The 18,571-nt window shown below is 40.6% G+C and overlaps 1 protein-coding gene and 1 long non-coding RNA gene across 2 annotated transcripts in view; one reads left to right on the top strand and one right to left on the bottom strand.

The window, feature by feature from the left end:
• The window catches only part of SPARCL1 (SPARC like 1), a 57,170-nt gene that overhangs the window by 11,918 nt on the left and 26,681 nt on the right, over positions 1-18,571 (bottom strand). Inside the window, exons 2-7 of the mRNA XM_055297044.2 lie at positions 14,549-14,613; positions 9,979-10,125; positions 8,584-9,597; positions 6,610-6,682; positions 5,748-5,866; positions 5,262-5,382 (exon numbers count right to left, since the gene is read on the bottom strand). Coding sequence (XP_055153019.1) covers positions 5,262-5,382; positions 5,748-5,866; positions 6,610-6,682; positions 8,584-9,597; positions 9,979-10,125; positions 14,549-14,602 — 1,528 coding nt within the window. The 5' untranslated portion in view covers positions 14,603-14,613. The remainder of the gene's footprint in view (positions 1-5,261; positions 5,383-5,747; positions 5,867-6,609; positions 6,683-8,583; positions 9,598-9,978; positions 10,126-14,548; positions 14,614-18,571) is intronic.
• The window catches only part of LOC129492147 (uncharacterized), a 49,484-nt gene that overhangs the window by 7,876 nt on the left and 23,037 nt on the right, over positions 1-18,571 (top strand). The window lies entirely within an intron of this gene.

The following is an 18,571-nucleotide window of genomic DNA, read 5'->3' as shown; positions in this document are numbered from 1 at the left end:
TGTCATCTGCAAACAGGGACAATTCGACTTCCTCTCTTCCTATTTGAATGCCCTTTATTTCTTTCTCTTGCCTGACTGCCCTGGCCAGAACTTCCAATACTATGTTGAATAGGAGTGGTGAGAGAGGGCATCCTTGTCTTGTGCTGGTTTTCAAAGGGAATGCTTCCAGCTTCTGCCCATTCAGTATGATATTGGCTATGGGTTTGTCATAAATAGCTGTTATTATTTTGAGATATGTTCCATCAATACCTAGTTTATTGAGAGTTTTTAGCATGAAGGGGTATTGAATTTTGTTGAAGACCTTTTCTCATCTATTGAGATAATCATGTGGTTTTTGTCATTAGTTCTGTTTATGTGATGGATTACATTTATTGATTTGTGTATGTTGAACCATCCTTGCATCCCAGGGATGAAGGTGACTTGATTGTGGTAGATAAGATTTTTGATGTGCTCCTGGATTCAGTTTGCCAATATTTTATTGAGGATTTTCACATCTATGTTCATCAGTGATATTGGCCTGAAATTTTCTTCTTTTGTTGTGACTCTGTCAGGTTTTGGTATCAGGATGATGCTGGCCTCATAAAATGAGCTAGGGAGAAGTCCCTCTTTTTCTGTTGTTTGGAATACTTTCTGAAGGAATGGTACCAGCTCCTCTTTGTACCTCTGGTAGAATTCAGCTGTGAATCTGTCTGGTCCTCAGCTTTTTTTGGTTGGTAAGCTATTAATTACTGCCTCAATTTCAGAACTTGTTATTGGTCTATTCAGGGATTCAATTTCTTCCTGATTTAGTCTTGGGAGGGTATATGTGTCCAGGAATTTATCTATTTCTTCTAGATTTTCTAGTTTATTTGTATAGAGGGGTTTATAATATTCTCTGATGGTAGTTTGTATTTCTGTGGGATCAGTGGTGATATCCCCTTTATCATTTTTTATTGTATCTATTTGATTCTTCTCTCTTTTCTCCTCAATTAGTCTGGCTAGCAGTCTATCTATTTTGTTAATCTTTTAAAAAAACCAGCTCCTAGATTCATTGATTTTTTGAAGGGTTTTTCACGTCTCTATCTCCTTCAGTTATGCTCTGATCTTAGTTATTTTTTGTCTTCTGCTAGCTTTTGAATTTGTTTGCTCCTGCTTCTCTAGTTCTTTTAATTGTGATGCTAGGGTGTCAATTTTAGATCTTTCCTGCTTTCTCTTATGGGCATTTAGTGGTATATATTTCCCTCTAAACACTGTTTTGGCTGTGTCCCAGAGATTCTGGCCCGTTTTGTCTTCATTCTCATTGGTTTCAAAGAACTTCCTTATTTCTGCCTTAATTTCATTATTTACCCAGTAGTCATTCAGAAGCAGGTTGTTTCCATGTATTTGTGCAGTTTTGAGTGAGTTTCTTAATCTTAATCTTGAGTTCTAATTTGATTGCAGTATGGTCTGAGAGACTGTTATTATTTCCATTCTTTTTCATTTGCTGAGGAGTTTTTACTTTCAATTATTTGGTGAATTTTAGAATAGGTACAATGTGGTTCTGAGAAGAATGTATATTCTGTCAATTTGGGGTGGAGAGTTCTGTAGATGTCTATTAGGTCTGCTTGGTCCAGAGCTGAGTTCAAGTCCTGAATATACTTGCTAATTTCTGTCTTGTTGATCTGTCTAATATTGACAGTGGGGTTTTAAAGTCTTCCACTATTATTGTGTGGCAGTCTAAGTCTCTTTGTAGGTCTCTAAGAACTTGCTTTATATATCTGGGTGCTCCTATATTGGGTGCATATATGTTTAGGATAGTTAGCTCTTCTTGTTGCATTTATCTCTTTACCATTATGTAATGCCCTTCTTTGTGTTTTTTGATCTTTGCTGGTTTAAAGCCTGTTTTATCAGAGGCTAAGATTGCAACTCCTGCTTTTTTTTTTTTTGCTTTCAAATTCTTGGTAAATAGTCCTCCATCCCTTTATTTTGAGCCTATGTGTGTCTTTGCACGTGAGCTGGGTCTCCTGAATACAGCACACTGATGGGTCTTGACTTTTTATCCAATTTGCCAGTCTGTGTCTTTTAATTGGGGCATTTAGCCCATTTACATTTAAAATTAATATTGTTATGTGTGAATTTGATCCTGTCATTATGATGCTAGCTGGTTATTTTGCCCATTAGTTGATGCAGTTTCCTCATAGTGTTGATGGTCTTTACAATTTGATATGTTTTTGCAGTGGCTGGTACTGGTTTTCCCTTTCCATATTTAGTGCTTCCTTCAGGGGCTCTTGTAAAGCAGGCCTGGTGGTGAAAAAATCTCTCAGCATTTGCTTATCTGTAAAGTATTTTATTTCTCTTTCACTTATGAAGCTTAGTTTGACTGGTTATGAAATTCTAGGTTGAAAATTCTTTTCTTTAAGTATATTGAATATTGGCCTCCACTCTCTTCTGGCTTGTAGGGTTTCTGCAGAGAGTTCCACTGTTAGTCTGATGGGCTTCCCTTTGTGGGTATTCCGACCTTTCTGTCTGGCTGCCCTTAACTTTTTTTCCTTCATTTCAACCTTGGTGAATCTGACGATTATGTGTCTTGGAGTTGCTCTTCTTGAGGATTATCTTTGTGGTGTTCTCTGTATTTGCTGAATTTCAATGTTGGTCTGTCTTGCTAGGTTGGGGAAGTTCTCCTGGATAATATCCCGAAGAGTGTTTTCCAACTTGGTTCCATTCTTCTCATTACTTTCAGGTACACAAATTAAATGTAGGTTTGGTCTTTTCACATAGTCCCATATTTCTTGGAGGCTTTGTTTATTCTTTTTCATTCTTTTTTCTCTAATCTTGTCTTCACGCTTTATTTCATTAAGTTGATCTTCAATCTCTGATATCCTTTCTTCCACTTAATTGATTTGGCTATTGATACTTGTGTATGCTTCACAAAGTCCTCGTGCTGTGTTTTTCAGCTCCATCAGGTCATTTATGTTCTTCTCTAAACTGGTTATTCTGGTTAGCAATTCCTCTAACCTTTTTTCAAGGTTCTTACCTTCCTTGCATTGGGTTATAACATGTTCCTTTAACTCAGAGGAGTTTGTTATTACCCACATTCTGAAGCCTACTTCTGTCACTTCCTCAAACTCATTCTTCATCCACTTTTGTTCCCTTGCTGGCAAGGAGTTGTGATCTTTTGGAGGAGAAGAGGCATTCCCATTTTTGGAATTTTCAGCCTTTTTGTGTTGTTTTTTCCTCGTCTTCGTGGATTTTCTGCCTTTGGTCTTTGATGTTAGTGACCTTCAGATGGGGTTTTTGTGTGGATATCTTTTTTGTTGATGTTGATGTTATTCCTTTCTGTTCATTAGTTTTCCTTCTAACAGGCCCCTCTGCTGCAGGTCTGCGGGAGTTCACTCAAGTTCCATTCTAGACCTTGTTTGCCTGGGTATCACCAGCAGAGGCTGCAGAACAGCAAAGATTGCTGCCTGTTCCTTCCTCTGGAAGCTTTGTCTCAGAGGGGTACCTGCCAGATGCCAGCCAGAGCTCTCCTGTATTCAATGTCTGTTGACCCCTGCTGAGAGCTTTCTCCCAGTCAGGAGGCACGGGGGTCAGGGACCCACTTGAGGAGGCAGTCTGCCCCTTAGCAGAGCTTGAGTGCTGTACTGGGAGATCTGCTGCTGTCTTCAGAGCCAGCAGGCAGGAACATTTAAGTCTGCTGAAGCTGTGCCCACAGCCGCCCCTTCCTCCAGGTGCTCTGTCCCAAGGAGACGGGAGCTTTATCTATAAACCCCTGACTGGGGCTGCTGCCTTACTTTCAGATATGCCCTTAGAGATGCCTTCAGAGAGGAAGAACCTAGAGAGGCAGTCTAGCTATGGTGGCTTTATGGTGCTGCCATGGGCTCCACCCAGTCCGAACTTCCTAGCGGCTTTGTTTACACTGTGAAGGGAAAACCGCCAACTCAAGCCTTAGTAATGGTGGATGCCCCTCCCCTCACCAAACTCAAGCATCCCAGGTCAACTTCAGACTGCTGTGCTGGCAGCGAGAATTTCAAGCCAGTGGATCTTAGCTTGCTGGGCTCCGTGGGGGTAGGATCCACTGAGCTAGACCATTTGGCTCCCTGGCTTCAGCCACATTTCCAGGGAAGTGAACAGTTCTGTCTTGCTGGCATTCCAGGTGCCACTGGGGTATGAAAAAAAACTCCTGCAGCTAGCTCGGTGTCTGCCCAAACGGTGGCCCAGTTTTGTGCTTGAAACCCAGGGTCCTGGTGGTGTAGGCACCCGAGGGAATCTCCTGGTCTGTGGATTGCGAAGACTGTGAGAAAAGCGTAGTATCTGGGCCAGAATGCACTGTCTTTCGCAGCACAGTCCTTCACAGCTTCCCTTGGCTAGGGGAGGGAGTTCCCTGATCCCTTGCAGTTCCCGGGTGAGGCAACACCCATTGCTGCTTTGGCTCCCCCTCTGTGAGCTGCACCTACTGTCTAACCAGTCCCAATGAGCTAGGTACCTCAGTTGGAAATGCAGAAATCACCCTCTTTCTGCATTGATCTCACTGGGAGCTGCAAACCAGAGCGGTCCCTATTTGGCCATCTTGCCAGCCACCAATGACATTGCCATTTTTTGAGGCCACTATCTCAAAGAGAGTTTGTGGTGGCAAAGGAGCAGAGGATGGAGAACCATACCCCAGCTCTTCAATGCTTCTGCCCAGAACTCACATAGATGATTTTTTTCACATTTCATTGGACAAAGCAAGATATATGGTCATACCTAACATCCAGGATGCTGACATGTTTCATCCTTTCCTGTGTCTGGAAGGGGAGGAGACCCAGAAATATTAGTGAGCACTGCTAATGTGGAGAATCACTTAGCGGTAAGGGGAGCCAAACACAATTGAGAGTATCCTGGGGAAGGAAGACAGCCTTAAAAAACTTCTGGAAAAATGTGTTGTCGGAAGACTTCTTGGCAAAGGCTTAACTTAAATTGGGAAGAGGGCAAATAATGTAGCAAAATTCCAGTGATTCAACTCTGTGATTAAGTGGATAACATTATCATAGTGGTTCTGAGCCCTGGCTGCACATTAGAATTGTCTAGGTTACTTTAAAAACAAATAAAAAAACAATATCAGGGTTCCAACCTAGTTCAGTTAAATCAGAATCTCCTACGGTTAAGGCCTGAGAGTTCTTATTTTTTAAGTTTCTCCAGTTGATGATTTTTGTGTTCAGAACTACATCAGCTTTTCCCTGTTTGCATATAGATAATTCAGGCATGTCCAGATTCACCCCAAGCCCTCTCAGAGATGACGGTTGACAGGAAGGACATAATCTTACATTTGCAGGCTCCAAAATAATCCAGCTGGAGTTGATGCCCCTTTTTGGTCCCCTCCAGTCTGCATTTAGTAGCGAATAGATGACAGGAACTGGCATAGGTCTGATTGTCAGTGCCACAAACCTATGGAAGATAAGTAGGAGAAAAAGCTGATAGAGCCAAATGCTCACTGGAAGACACTCTGCTCCTTAAAGCTCCTATGCTGATAACAGTGCTGTGCCAAAGATGTGGTCAGGTAGGTGAGACTATTAAAATCGTAATTGTTCCATTTGGCATCAAAAAAACCAACTAAACTGTACCAACAGTGATGACAATTTAGCTCTGGATAAGCTCAGTAGAATGACAACTGCAGATGTTCCAAATATCCCAAATATCCAAATGATAACCTAAGTATCTACCTTTTTTAAGCAAAAATTCCAATTGCAAATATTTTTATTCAGTCACTAATCTTTTGGAGCCACTTAAAGACTATTCTGCAGAATACTTACTTGATCAAGGAGTTTTGTTGGAGGACAAGTCACTGGATCCTGGCAGACACAGTGAGGTTTTCCCTGTTGGTCTGCCTTACAGATGTGGCCTCTTTTACACTGGAAGCTCATGCAAGAATCTAACAGAAAAGATTGGGCAGGAAGCATGGACAAAGTTAAATTGAGTATGTAAATACAAATTCACTCAACTAGTTTCATTTTCACTAATGAGGGGGAAATTTTGAAGTCCTTGAAATTTGCAAATTTGGAAGTGGGAAGACGTTGGAATCCTCTTTAATTGATGTGTTAATTTCCAGATGGAACCTTCTATTTTACATGATAATTTTACAGATTATTTTACATGATAATCTAGATTTCCTCTTGTAGCAGTTTGGATTGGAGATGTGCAAAGAACAGACAGCTCTTCTATGCCTGAGATGGTCGTAGTCTGAAGTCCTTAGTGCAATGTTGTGCAAGCTGGTCAGAAGTGAAATAAGGCTGAAATTCAAAATGTTTGTGATAGGAGGAGGAATAAGGTCCCTTATCAAGTATGGGATATAAATTCACCAGCAAGTTACAGATTTGAGAATAAATCAGATAGAATTAATTCTTTTCAGAAGCAAAAGGATTTAAGGAGGAAGAACTCTAGCACTTTCACTAATATCTCAACAGGGCTTCCAGTTTGTAAACACATTTACCCATAGTTGTATATCAAGTATGCAAAAGAAAATGTCAACAATTTATGGGAGCATTTCCTTGGGGAGGATTGGGGAGAGAAAAAATTCTGTGCAGTAATCCCAAAGGATGGAGGGGCAAGCCCAAAGTGGCAGATTCCATCTCTTCTTTGATATAGTCACAAACAGCTTGCTTCATGCATACTCACCCACACCACGCACCCTCATGTTGCCTTCACTTGACATTTCCTCATCATTTGATGAGTTCTCTGCTTTCTTGGCCTTTAGAATAACAATAGCAAAAGTTAAAATCTGCTAAGAGGAGAGCTATTACTTAATTTATATTTCCACTGTGCATACTTTCACAGAGTATTTTTCATGCTCAAATCATTTCAAATCTCAGAAAGGGAAACCAGGCTGGGTGTGGTGTCTCACACATGTAATCCCAGCACTTTGGGAGGCCGGGGTGGGAGGATCACTTGAGCCCAGGAGTTTTAAGACCAACCTGGGCAACATAGGGAAACTCTATCTCTACCCCCTCCCCCGCCAAAAAAAAAAATCAGCTGGGTGTGATGGTGCATGCCTGTAGTCCCAGTTACTCAGGAGGCTAAGGTGGGAGGACTGCTACAGCCCAGGAGGTTGAGCCTGCAGTAATCTGTGATTGCATCACTGCACTCCAGCCTGGGAGATAGAGCAAGACTCCATCTCTAAAAACAAAACAAAACAGAAAAAAAAGAAAGAAATGGAGCCTGTAATCCCAGCACTTTGGGAGGCTGAGGTGGGTGGATCACCTGAGGTCAGGAGTTAGAGACCAGCCTGACCAACAAAGTGAAACCCCGTCTCTACTAAAAATACAAAAATTAGCTGGGCATGGTGGCAGGTGCCTATAGTCCCACTTACTTGAGAGGCTGAGACAGGAGAATTGCTTGAATCTGGGAGGCAGAGGTTGCAGTGAGCCGAGATTGCACCACTGCACTCCAGCCTGAGTGAAGGAGTGAGACTCCGTCTCAAAAACAAAAACAAAAACAAAACAAAAAAAAGAAAAAAGAAAAGGAAATCAGTCACAACTGTGGAGGTAGACAATAACCCTTGGAGAACAGGACCCATTTCTATCTTTATCAATGAGATTTAGTGCGGTATCTCTGGGGATTACTCAATAAGACTTGGAATCTCCTCTTTGGATTTGAGAAAACACTAGAAATATAGTATTGTCTTGTGATTTTGTAGTTAAGCCAGAGTTACATTGGAAATCTCTTTGAATTTGTTGGTAAAGCTTTCATACCAGGCTTTTAAGGTGTAAGAAAACTCCTACGTTAGAGTAGCAGCAGAGTTCTCAGCAATTGAAGTTACCATTGACCTTGTGTACCAAAATCTGTGCCAAGTCCTGCTGGTGGGTGGCTGCCAGGATTTTGAATGAAAGCTCCAAATATGCTTCCTCCCTGCCCCGATCTTGCTGTAGTTTCCAGATTATCATTTTGGTATGTGTTTGCTTAATAAAGTAGGACCTTAATCTTTATAACTAATTCAACAAACATTGTTGGCTCTTTTGTTATGTCAGAGACATTTTGTTGGACACTGGTGATTCAACTCAAAAACAATATGGCATCTGCTTTCAAGGCATTAGAGCAGCAGCTGTCAGTGTCTCCTATCCTTCAGATCTGTCATAATTTATCATTCCAGCTAGTTCCAGGGACTTTCAATGGCCAATATCTGCATTTCTGTGCCTGAAAAATCACGGAAATTGACCTGGCTCACTCAAGGGCCAGACTGGAAATGCTGGGAAATTAATACCCCCCAGCAATCCTCAGCCAAAAGAAGTACCCCAGCTCCTTCAGTCGCCAAATGGAATAATTCTGAGAAGATGTCTTTCCATGGCTTCAATGATGTTCCTTTTATTATCTTCCTTTCCTTCTTGTGTTACTTCTGCACTCCTCTATGTTTGTTCCCTGTGGTTCTCAAATAAACAACACTCAGATCCAAGATCTGCATTGACGAGAACCCAAATAAAACAGGCATTCTCAGCCTAATGATAGAGATGGACCTAAAAAGAAATAACTGTAATATATTTTAGTAATGTACTAGTAGACATCCATACAGGACACTGTGAGAGCACAGAGAAAGGTCATGAGTGTTTATTGATAATGCTGGCTTTATTGGACAAGGACCATTTAAAATAATCTTACCTCTTGGTGCTCTCCAGGCTCACTGGTATCTATATTTTCATTTTCATGTGCTTTTTCTCTTTGCTCCTCAATTTTGAGGTGATAGGCAATGGATTGTGCTCTCTCGGCCTCCAGAAAGGCCTGGCTTGGGATGAAGTAGTCATCACTTGCACTGTGCCTGGGGCCATCATCGCCATCATCGCCATCATCACCGCCATCATCATCAGCTCCATGATTTCTGGGCGTGGTGTTACCATCATCAGTAGGTTCCATGAGCAGAGCCTCAGAAACAGTCTTTTCATCTATCTCTTTGTGGTTGCTGATAGCTTCCAGGCCAGTTTTACCCTCTTGACTCTGCCATTCAGTTTCTTGAATGTGCTTATTGACGTTCGATGCATTTTCCTCTTCCATTTCTGCATCGGAGTTATCTTCTTGTTCTTGGTTACCCTGATCAAATTCATCCTCCTGCATCTTGCTTACTTGAGTTGGTTGATCAGACTCTTCCAAAATATCATCGGATTGGGTATTGTCTTCCTCCTGCTTGCTGTTAGCATGCTCCCTGGGCAATTCTGTCTTTCTTTCTTGGTTATCATTGTGGGTATCAACTTCACCCGGCTCTTTTTCTTCTTCCTCTTCTCCATTGGAAATATTTGGATCCTGCTCTTGGTTTCCTTGATCCCTTAGGCCTTGGCTATGTTTACTGCTCCTGTTCAGCTGATGATGTGAATAATTTCTAGGTTGTTCTTGGTTTTCCTCTCTCTTTGTGATACTTTCTTGTTGGTTAGAATCTATGAAGGAACTAACACCAGGAGCCAAAAAATCAGTGTTCTCTGAGAGTTTTTTCTCCTGAGGCTCACTCATATCTTCTTTGATGTCCAATGTACCTTCAGTTGGTGCATACTCCAAATTCACTCTTAAGTCACCATCACTGTCCTCTTGATCCTTCAATCCCAGCTCTTGGCTAGAACTCTTGCCCTGTTCTGCTGACTGTTCATGGCTTTCCTCTTTTGACTTTAGTACTGATGATTTTTCAGCCTTAAAAGAAAAAAGGTTCATTCTTCAAACAAATGATAATGTAACCATATTTATGCCTAAGGGAACGTTTAATATTCGTTATTCTTGTTCTTCACACACTATCACGTAAACATGTTTATAATATTCCTCACACTCTGTAGCCACAGGTTTAAACTGAATTTGGATTTTATAAAATGAAACAAGTATACAGCAGCTCAGCCCAAGTAGTAAAACTCATTAATCCTCATGATTCTTCTAGTGATTGGAGGCAGTTGAGGTGATCATCATGCTTAAAAAAAATTAAACTGAGACATAAATAACATAATCTCTTTTACCATGCTTTGAAACTAAGGCCTTTGGAGAATTAAAAAATTATATTAATATAAATGATGTTACTTTTACCTTATGGTGGGAATGGTCTTCTGTGGATACTGCTGTTTCTTTTTCATTTTCTTCATCTTCAGCCCTCAAACTGGGGATTGCAGTGTTGTCAGGTGCTACCGTTTCAGCAGTTGGTTTGGAATGATCAGATAATAATCTTGCATTTGTCTGAAAAAATTAAAAACTAGTTTTTGTTATTCATGTCTGGATGCTAATTTACAAATTTGTTAGTTACTCTTGTTGTCATAATTATTAGTAGCAATATACTTCATTTATACCAACAATTTAAAAATATTCTCTAGAGTTTTTCAGGATATAAGCAAATGCCTAGAACAGAATGTTAAGTGGAAGCAGAATCTCAATTGTGTTTAAGAAAAAGTTATTTATGCAGAGACTGGGTGAAAATAAAGCAAAATGCATTTAAATAGTGGTAGCTTTGAGTTTTGAAATTATTTTCTGTGTTTTTTAAACTTTTGCAAAGCATTTGTACTTTACAATTTTGGAAAGTGTTGTTTAGCAGAAAGTTGAAGTCAAATAAAATTAACCATAGTATATAGTATTGTACATTTGCCTAATTTAAGTACTCACTGATAATTAGCAGAAAAATTTATAAACTTTTTATCAATATTTATTTGATTTCTTAACGCCATTGGCCTTAACGTTGATCAGGAAATCTTAATAAAAAACAATTTAAGGGCTGGGCTCGGTGGCTCACGCCTGTAATCCCAGGTCTTTGGGAGGCCGAGGTGGGCGGATCACCTGAGGTCAAGGGCAGGAGTTCAAGACCAGCCTGGACAACATGGTGAAACCCCGTCTCTACTAAAAATACAAAAAATTAGCTGGGCGTGGTGGTGGGTGCCTGTAATTTCAGCTACTCGGGAGGCTGAGGCAGGAGAATCGCTTGAACCCTGGAGGCGGAGGTTGCAGTGAGCTGAGATTGTGCCATTGCACTCCAGCCTGGTCAACAAGAGCGAAACTCCATCTCAAAAAAAAAAAAAAATTAGAATTAATTCAGACTGTGTGAGACAGGGCACTAAGCCTAAGTAGAAAAGGGCATGTCTGGAGTATTAATTTCTATTAGAGGGATGGTCCTATTTCTAGCAAGATTGGAGACTTGGATAAAGAGCTGGGCAGTGATGCATGATGGGGAAGTTGAACAACTGAAGTTGGAGGTAAGAGGCCCCCATTCAAGTCTTGCCTCTGCTATTTACTTTCTATCTGTGGTTTGACAGGTCATTAATATATTTTTATTAATTAAAAAATATCAATAAAATTAATTAATTATATTAACTTATTAATTAATTAACTCCAGCCTCTTGCCCAGGGTGGAGTTCAGTGGTGTAGTCTCGGCTCACTGCAACCTCTGCCTCCCAGGCTCAAGCCACCCTTCCACTTCAGCCTCTCCAGTAGCTGGGACTACAGGCACCACCATGCCTGGGTAATTTTTGTATTTTTTGTAGAGATGGAGTTTCACTATGGTGCCCAGTCTGGCCTCAAACTTCTGAACTCAAGCAATCTTCCTGTCTTGGCCTCCCAAAGTGCTGGGATTACAGGCGTGAGCCACCACGACCGGCCAAGGTCATTAATTTCTACCCTGCCATCTCTCAAGGTGGCAAGAAATATCAAGTGAGCAGAAATATCAAAATAAGGTTATGTATAAAAAATATGTTATAAATTTTAAGGAGTTGCCCAACTGAAAATTACTATTGCTAATACTAAAGTCACATGGTGTTAATAATATAAACTGCCCAGTATCTGAGGCAGATATTCACCGTGGATCTTTGTTAGAGAGATACTCTGGACACTCAGATGGCATATCCAGGTGTAAGTATGAAACTGAGATTCTATTTGGATTAACTTATTTTTATTCCATTAGCAGGTCCTGTAGTGCTGACTGTGTAATATAAAGAAAACCATGGAGTACAGGGTTTATTGTTTATTTTTAAATTTTTTTTGAGACAGAGTCTTGCTCTGTTGCCCAGGCTGAAGTACAGTGGTGTGATCTCGGCTCACTGTAACCTCCACCTGCTGGGTTCAAGCAATTCTCATGCCTCAGCCTCCTGAGTAGCTGGGATTGCAGGTGCCTGCTACCATGCCCTGCTAATTTTTGTATTTATTTATGTTTTTAGTAGAGACAGGATTTCACCATGTTGGCCAGGCTGGTCTCGAACTCCTGGCCTCAAGTGATCTGCCCACCTCAGCCTCCCAAAATGCTGGGATTACAGATGTGAGCCATGGCTTCTGGCCAAAGTACAGGATTCATATTAGGTTTGGTTTGCTCTTTTGCTTCTTATCTCCTTTTCACCTAAGATGGGTAATGAATTTGAAAAAGTTTATAAAGAAGCCTTAAAGAAGGGGGAAAAGGAGAAAGAATGGTGGCCACTTTGGTAAGCTGCCAACAGGGGGCATCATAGAAGGCAATGAATGGGGGAGATTTTAGGCTTATTAGTGGAGAAGTGGTCACTCTCCCTCCCCCTCCACCCGCCTGCTGCCCAAGCAGGAAGAAATGCACACAAAAAATGGCAGCTCTTTTACTTTCAGAAATATTCTGCAATTGAAATTATGTTTATCATTATGGACATATTTCTATTTATTTAACATGCCCTCTGGAAATCTATTTGGAATCTCCCAACTACACAGAATCCATTTACATCTGGAGAATTCAGGCAGGCAGGGAAAATGATACAAATTTTTAATAGATCAGTTCTATGAGAGGATACTTAGCTTTCTAGCAGTTTGGCTAGGTTTACATGATATCAAATTGTCCCAGAAAGGAAACATCTGGAATGTGTCTAAATGCAAGTGTGTCATTCAAACATTTGGTTCAAACACTTTTTTTGTTTTTTGAGACAGAGTCTTGCTCTGTCACCCAGGCTGGAGTGCTATGTGAGATCTTGGCTCACTGCAGCCTCGACTCCCCTGGCTTAAGGTATCCTCCCTCCTGTGCCTCCCAAGTAGCTGGGACTACAGGCACATACCATGGCACCTGGCTAATTTTTTATTTATTTTTTTTGTAAAGGCGAGGCCTCACTATGTTACCCAGGCTGGTCTTGAACTCCTGGGCTCAAATGATCCTCTAGCCTTGACCTCCCAAAGTGCTAGGATTACAGGTAGGAGCCACTGTGCCTGGCCCAAAGACACTTTTTGATGTTTATTTACGTAACAGCAACAGCCACAAGGACAAAGGACATTTTCCGGAGAAAACAATGGTTTTGTGGGAACTCCTTTCAGTGTTGAACACTAACTTGTCCCGCTTTTGTAATTTCAAGGTGTAATGTACAATTTCAGCTAGAGTAGCTCCATACTACTCAAGCATGATTCCTGATGGTGGGTATAAACTCTGTCTTCCAAGAACAGCTTGGTCTGGGTGCCATGGAGTTTGTTTTTGCTGACACATTTGTCAACCAGAAGCTAGCCAACAACTTATCCAAAAAGCGAGGACAGAATTTTAGACCTAGAGAAGAAGGGAGGAAAGGGACAATTGAGAAATTGTTTTTTCTATTTAGAGGAGGCTGATTCCTCCATTTGGTGAAAAAGAAAAAAAATGGCACGAATCCTTTGGTTTAATGAAGGATTACATGAATCATTTGCAGAACATCTCCAGTGGTCATCCATGCTATAGTTTCATTTGTTTTTTAACTTTCGGTTTGTTTTGAGGCCACTGACACGGTTTCAAATGATCTGATTTGTGTACAGCTGCTTTATTGCTGTGCAAATGGGGCCAATATATCTGACCATGAAGAATAGAATATTCTAGTCCTGCCTACTTTCAGCATACTTGCTTGGACAGCCTCCCAAGGATGAGTTAGGAGCTGATTTATGATTACCATATCGTTTCCTGCCTAACCCATTGGTTTCTATTTTCATTATAGACTCAAAATTTCTCAGCCAGCGTCTATTTGATATTGAAGAAAATGCTGCTGGAGACTGTGGATATGCACCCTAAGTATTTTTTTTTTTTTTCAGATGGAGTCTCGCTGTGTTGCCCAGGCTGGAGTGCAGTGGAGTGATCTCAGCTCACTGCAACCTCCGCCTCCTGGGTTCAGTTGATTCTCCTTGCCTCAGCCTCCCGAGTAGCTGGGATTACAGGTGCCCGCCACCATGCCTGGCTAATTTTTGTATTTTTTAGTAGAGACGGGGTTTTGCCATGTTGGCCAGGCTGGTCTCGAACTCCTGACCTCAGGTGATCCGCCCATCTCAGCTTCCCAAAGTGCTGGGATTACAGGCGTGAGCCACCGCACCTGGCCTAAAATCTTGGGTTTATAATGAGAATGTGATGAGCTTCCCTGGGAGAATTTATTTCTTCCTGTCTCTTGTGTATTTGGGCTGATTCTATGGCTAATAAACTGATAGCCCAAACTTTCTGCTGCATATTTATTGCGTCCTATGGAAACTGATAGTTCTAAAATTTTTTTTAAGTACCTTATCTTGAGTTTTCCAGTTATTTGTTTATTACTTGGGCAATAAAGAATATAATTAAAATAAAAAGAGAATTTCAGACCATTATATAAGAACATTTTCTTTTAAATGGAGGATTTCTACATTAAATGTCAGGAGAAAGAGATGTAATAACAGAAGAAAGGAAATTTACCGGGATTGCAGCTGCAGTTCCCAAGATACATAGGAAAAAAAGCCCAGTCTTCATGCTTTCCAGATCTGTGAACCAAGAAGATAATTATCAGTGGCAGGGAAAAGTTTCCTCATGAAAAACTGAAAGATAATCTTAGCAAATACTGAGGTTGATATTGTCCTTGGCATATAAAAGTGATTTCTATCTTTGTGGATTAATATGTCTGAAAAGACAGATTGATAGCAGTTCTTAACTCAGTTGTGTACCTGTGAAAATGACTCCCTGATTTTTTGGTCCAGCCGTGTTCGGCAGAACCTATCTCTGTTTATGACAGTACTTCTTCGAGTAAAGACTCTGTGCAGATCTCAGGTCTTAAGATTTATGAGTATTCATAATGAAAAAAAGTAATGAAATGAAGTAACACGGTATGTGAAGGTTGAGTAAGAACACACTGCCTGTTTAGTGGTAAAGAAACACATTCATTCAGTGAAGATTTTTAGTCAAACAACACTGCACTGCCACAGAGTCATAGACCTAGAGGGTATTAATGTTCATCTAATTTAGAGGTCTTTACTGGCAATCTGTGAGCTGGGGGTGGCCTGAAGATAGGTTTGGTCTGGTAGGCACTGTGCATTTTAAACCAGTATTTTAAATTCCAGAGGTTTCATGTCAAAATCCAAATTTCCAGTTTATCTTGAACCATCTGACCTCTTAGCAACAACAGGCCTTCATGACAGCAGTTGGCTGCATCTGAGTTGAGACTGTCCTCTGTAAGGGATGCTGGCGTTTGTGCTTGATCTGTCTCACTTTTGGTATTTGCCTTTCATCTGAGTTTAGTTAGTTCCAAATGAACTCTTTAAGTTTAGAAATGAGACAAGTGAGGCTAGAGAGGTTAAGTAAGTTGTCTCCAGATGAACTCTGGGTCTAAGGCTTTTCCCACACCCAGTTACATCATCGTGGTTCTTGAAAGTAGTGGGCAGCCTACATTTTTTTGCAGGATATCCCTAAGTCTGGTAGTCTGACCTCTAACTGGGATTAGGGCAACAGTTTTTAGTATTTAATAGAGGTTTTATGGATCACCCAGAAATACTAAATGACTCCTTTAAATTATTTTTTGCAAACATAAACACATTCACAGAGTTTTAAATAAGACTTTGAGATTTATAAAGGAACTGAGCAGTTTCTTCTGCTACTTATCCCAATATTTCTAAATAATATGCTTAAATGGATATTTTAAAATATATTAAATATTACTCTAAGGATTTAATATTGCAACAACTATCACTTCACACACACGCACGCGCGCACGCACATACGCACACACACACACTTCTCTACCTCCTTTCTCTTCCTAAAATAATTTTACCATAATTCTTGTTTAAATTTTTATTTCACATTCATGACAATGTAAATATTCCTCACAGCTGAACCAAGTAGTAATTTCATGTGTTGAACCACACTGACATTTCTTTTCTTGAACGATATTTTGGTTTTGTTTTGATTTAGAAACTGCCTTCCTTTTAAAGCTTTTTACATATTTTTTGTGCACCCATCACTTATTCTTCCTGAATTTTCCAACAAAATTTAAAATTTCCTCCTAATATGGTAACAACAATAACAACAACAGAGCGACATCAACAACCCCCTAAGGAAATCCCTCGTGTCCATTTCCCCCCTTGGAAGTGGCACTCCCAGAGCCTCGCAGTTCTCGCTTCCTTTGGACTAGTGTATCCCTCGCAGTTCTCGCTTCCTTTGGACTGGTGTATCCCTCGCGGTTCTCGCTTCCTTTGGACTGGTGTATCCCTCGCGGTTCTCGCTTCCTTTGGACTGGTGTATCCCTCGCGGTTCTCGCTTCCTTTGGACTGGTGTATCCCTCGCGGTTCTCGCTTCCTTTGGACTGGTGTATCCCTCGCGGTTCTCGCTTCCTTTGGACTGGTGTATCCCTCGCGGTTCTCGCTTCCTTTGGACTGGTGTATCCCTCGCGGTTCTCGCTTCCTTTGGACTGGTGTATCCCTCGCGGTTCTCGCTTCCTTTGGACTGGTGTATCCCTCGCGGTTCTCGCTTCCTTTGGACTGGTGTATCCCTCGCGGTTCTCGCTTCCTTTGGACTGGTGTATCCCTCGCGGTTCTCGCTTCCTTTGGACTGGTGTATCCCTCGCGGTTCTCGCTTCCTTTGGACTGGTGTATCCCTCGCGGTTCTCGCTTCCTTTGGACTGGTGTATCCCTCGCGGTTCTCGCTTCCTTTGGACTGGTGTATCCCTCGCGGTTCTCGCTTCCTTTGGACTGGTGTATCCCTCGCGGTTCTCGCTTCCTTTGGACTGGTGTATCCCTCGCGGTTCTCGCTTCCTTTGGACTGGTGTATCCCTCGCAGTTCTTGTTTCCTTTGGACTGGTGTATCCCTGGCTGCTGTGCAGCTTTTCTCCCGGGGTCCATACCTGGGGTCACCACACCCTGGTAATCCCCTTTGTCTTTTTTCTTCTGTGTGATTTCTTTCTTCCTAAGTCCCATACAGTTTTCTTTCTTAGTTTTCTCCCTCATTTTCATGAAGCACATACTCCATAAGTTTCTTGAGAAACCATACACAGGAGACAGACTTTTTAAGGTATTGCATATTAGAAAAATATCTGTATTTTACCCTTTATTTGATACATAGTTTGAATAGATATAGAATTCTAGATTGGAATTTTTTTTAAAGCATTGGTCTATTTTCTTATAATTTCCAGTGTTGCTAGTAAGAACTCTGATGTGAGTTTTTCCCCAGTGTTTTTATGAACACAGTATTTTTTTCTTCTTTACGGATGCTTTTATGTTTTTACATTTGGCCCTAGTCTTCTGAAATATTACCATCTCTGCCTTAGTTCGGATACTTTTACATTTACTTTAGGAACTCATTAGGCCCTTTGAATTTAGAAATTTATATATTTCAGTTCTGGGGAGCATTTTATGTGTTAGTTCCTTAATGATTTTTGCCCTTCTATTTTTTGTCTTTTCTTTCTGGAATTTATATTAGTTAAATATCAGAATTCCGGGGTTGATTCTCCGATTTGCTAATCATTTTTGCTCTTCTCTTCAACAGTGTGTCTATCATTCTGGGAAACTTTCTCAATTTTACCTTACATCTCTCCTACTGATTTTTTTTTTTTTCCCTAGAGATAGGGTTTCGCCGTGATACCCAGGCTGGTATCAAATTCCTGAGCTCAAAGTGATCTGCCCACCTCAGCCCCCTAAAGTGCTAGGAATACAGGGATGAGCCACTATGCCTGTCTTCTGTTATTGATTAAAAAAAAATTATACTCTTATACTTCATTTTCTTTTTTAATTTTATTTTTAAATTGACAAATAATAATTATACATATTCATGGGGTACATAGTGATGTTTCACTACATATAATGTATAGTGATCAGATAAGGATAATTTGCATATCCATCACCTCAAACAGTTATTATTTCTTTGTATTGGGAACAGTGTCTTCTTTCTAGCTATTTGAAATATATAATATCCTATAGTGGTATAGAGCACTGGAACTTATTCTTCCTATTAGCTATAGTTTTATGTCCTTTAACAAATAGCTCCCTATTCCTTTCTTCTCCTCACCCTTCCCAGCCTCAAGTATCCTCTGTTCTACCTCTTACTTCTATGAGATCAACTTTTTTCGCTTCCATATGAGTGAGAATATGCTTATATACTGTTAATTTTTTATTTCCCGAAGGCTTCTTTTTAATATTGTCCTGTTCTTTATTAGTGTGACATATATTCTTGTCACCTTGAGGATATTAATCAAATATTTTGAAAATTTCCTCTGTGCTCTGCATTTTCTGTTTCCTTCTTGTTCCTTTTATTTTCCCAGTTAGTTGGTTTTGATCTTTGTTTTTCATGTTGAAGGCTTTTCTCTAATGTCTGATGTATTTGGCTGTCCATTAATACTTAGCAGTGAGTCACTAGAAAGCCAATTAGAACTTTATTGACAGGGCTTGGAGGGCTTCCAAAGAACAGTTCTATGGAGCACTGGAGGGCTTCCAAGGAGCAGTAACCTGACAGTCTTGA

The sequence above is a fragment of the Symphalangus syndactylus genome, chromosome 10 (genome assembly GCF_028878055.3).
Source record: "Symphalangus syndactylus isolate Jambi chromosome 10, NHGRI_mSymSyn1-v2.1_pri, whole genome shotgun sequence".
In the NCBI taxonomy this organism is placed as follows: Eukaryota; Metazoa; Chordata; class Mammalia; order Primates; family Hylobatidae; genus Symphalangus; species Symphalangus syndactylus.
The sequence above is the reverse complement of the archived record's forward strand: the minus strand, read 5'-3'. Positions and strand labels throughout refer to the sequence as shown.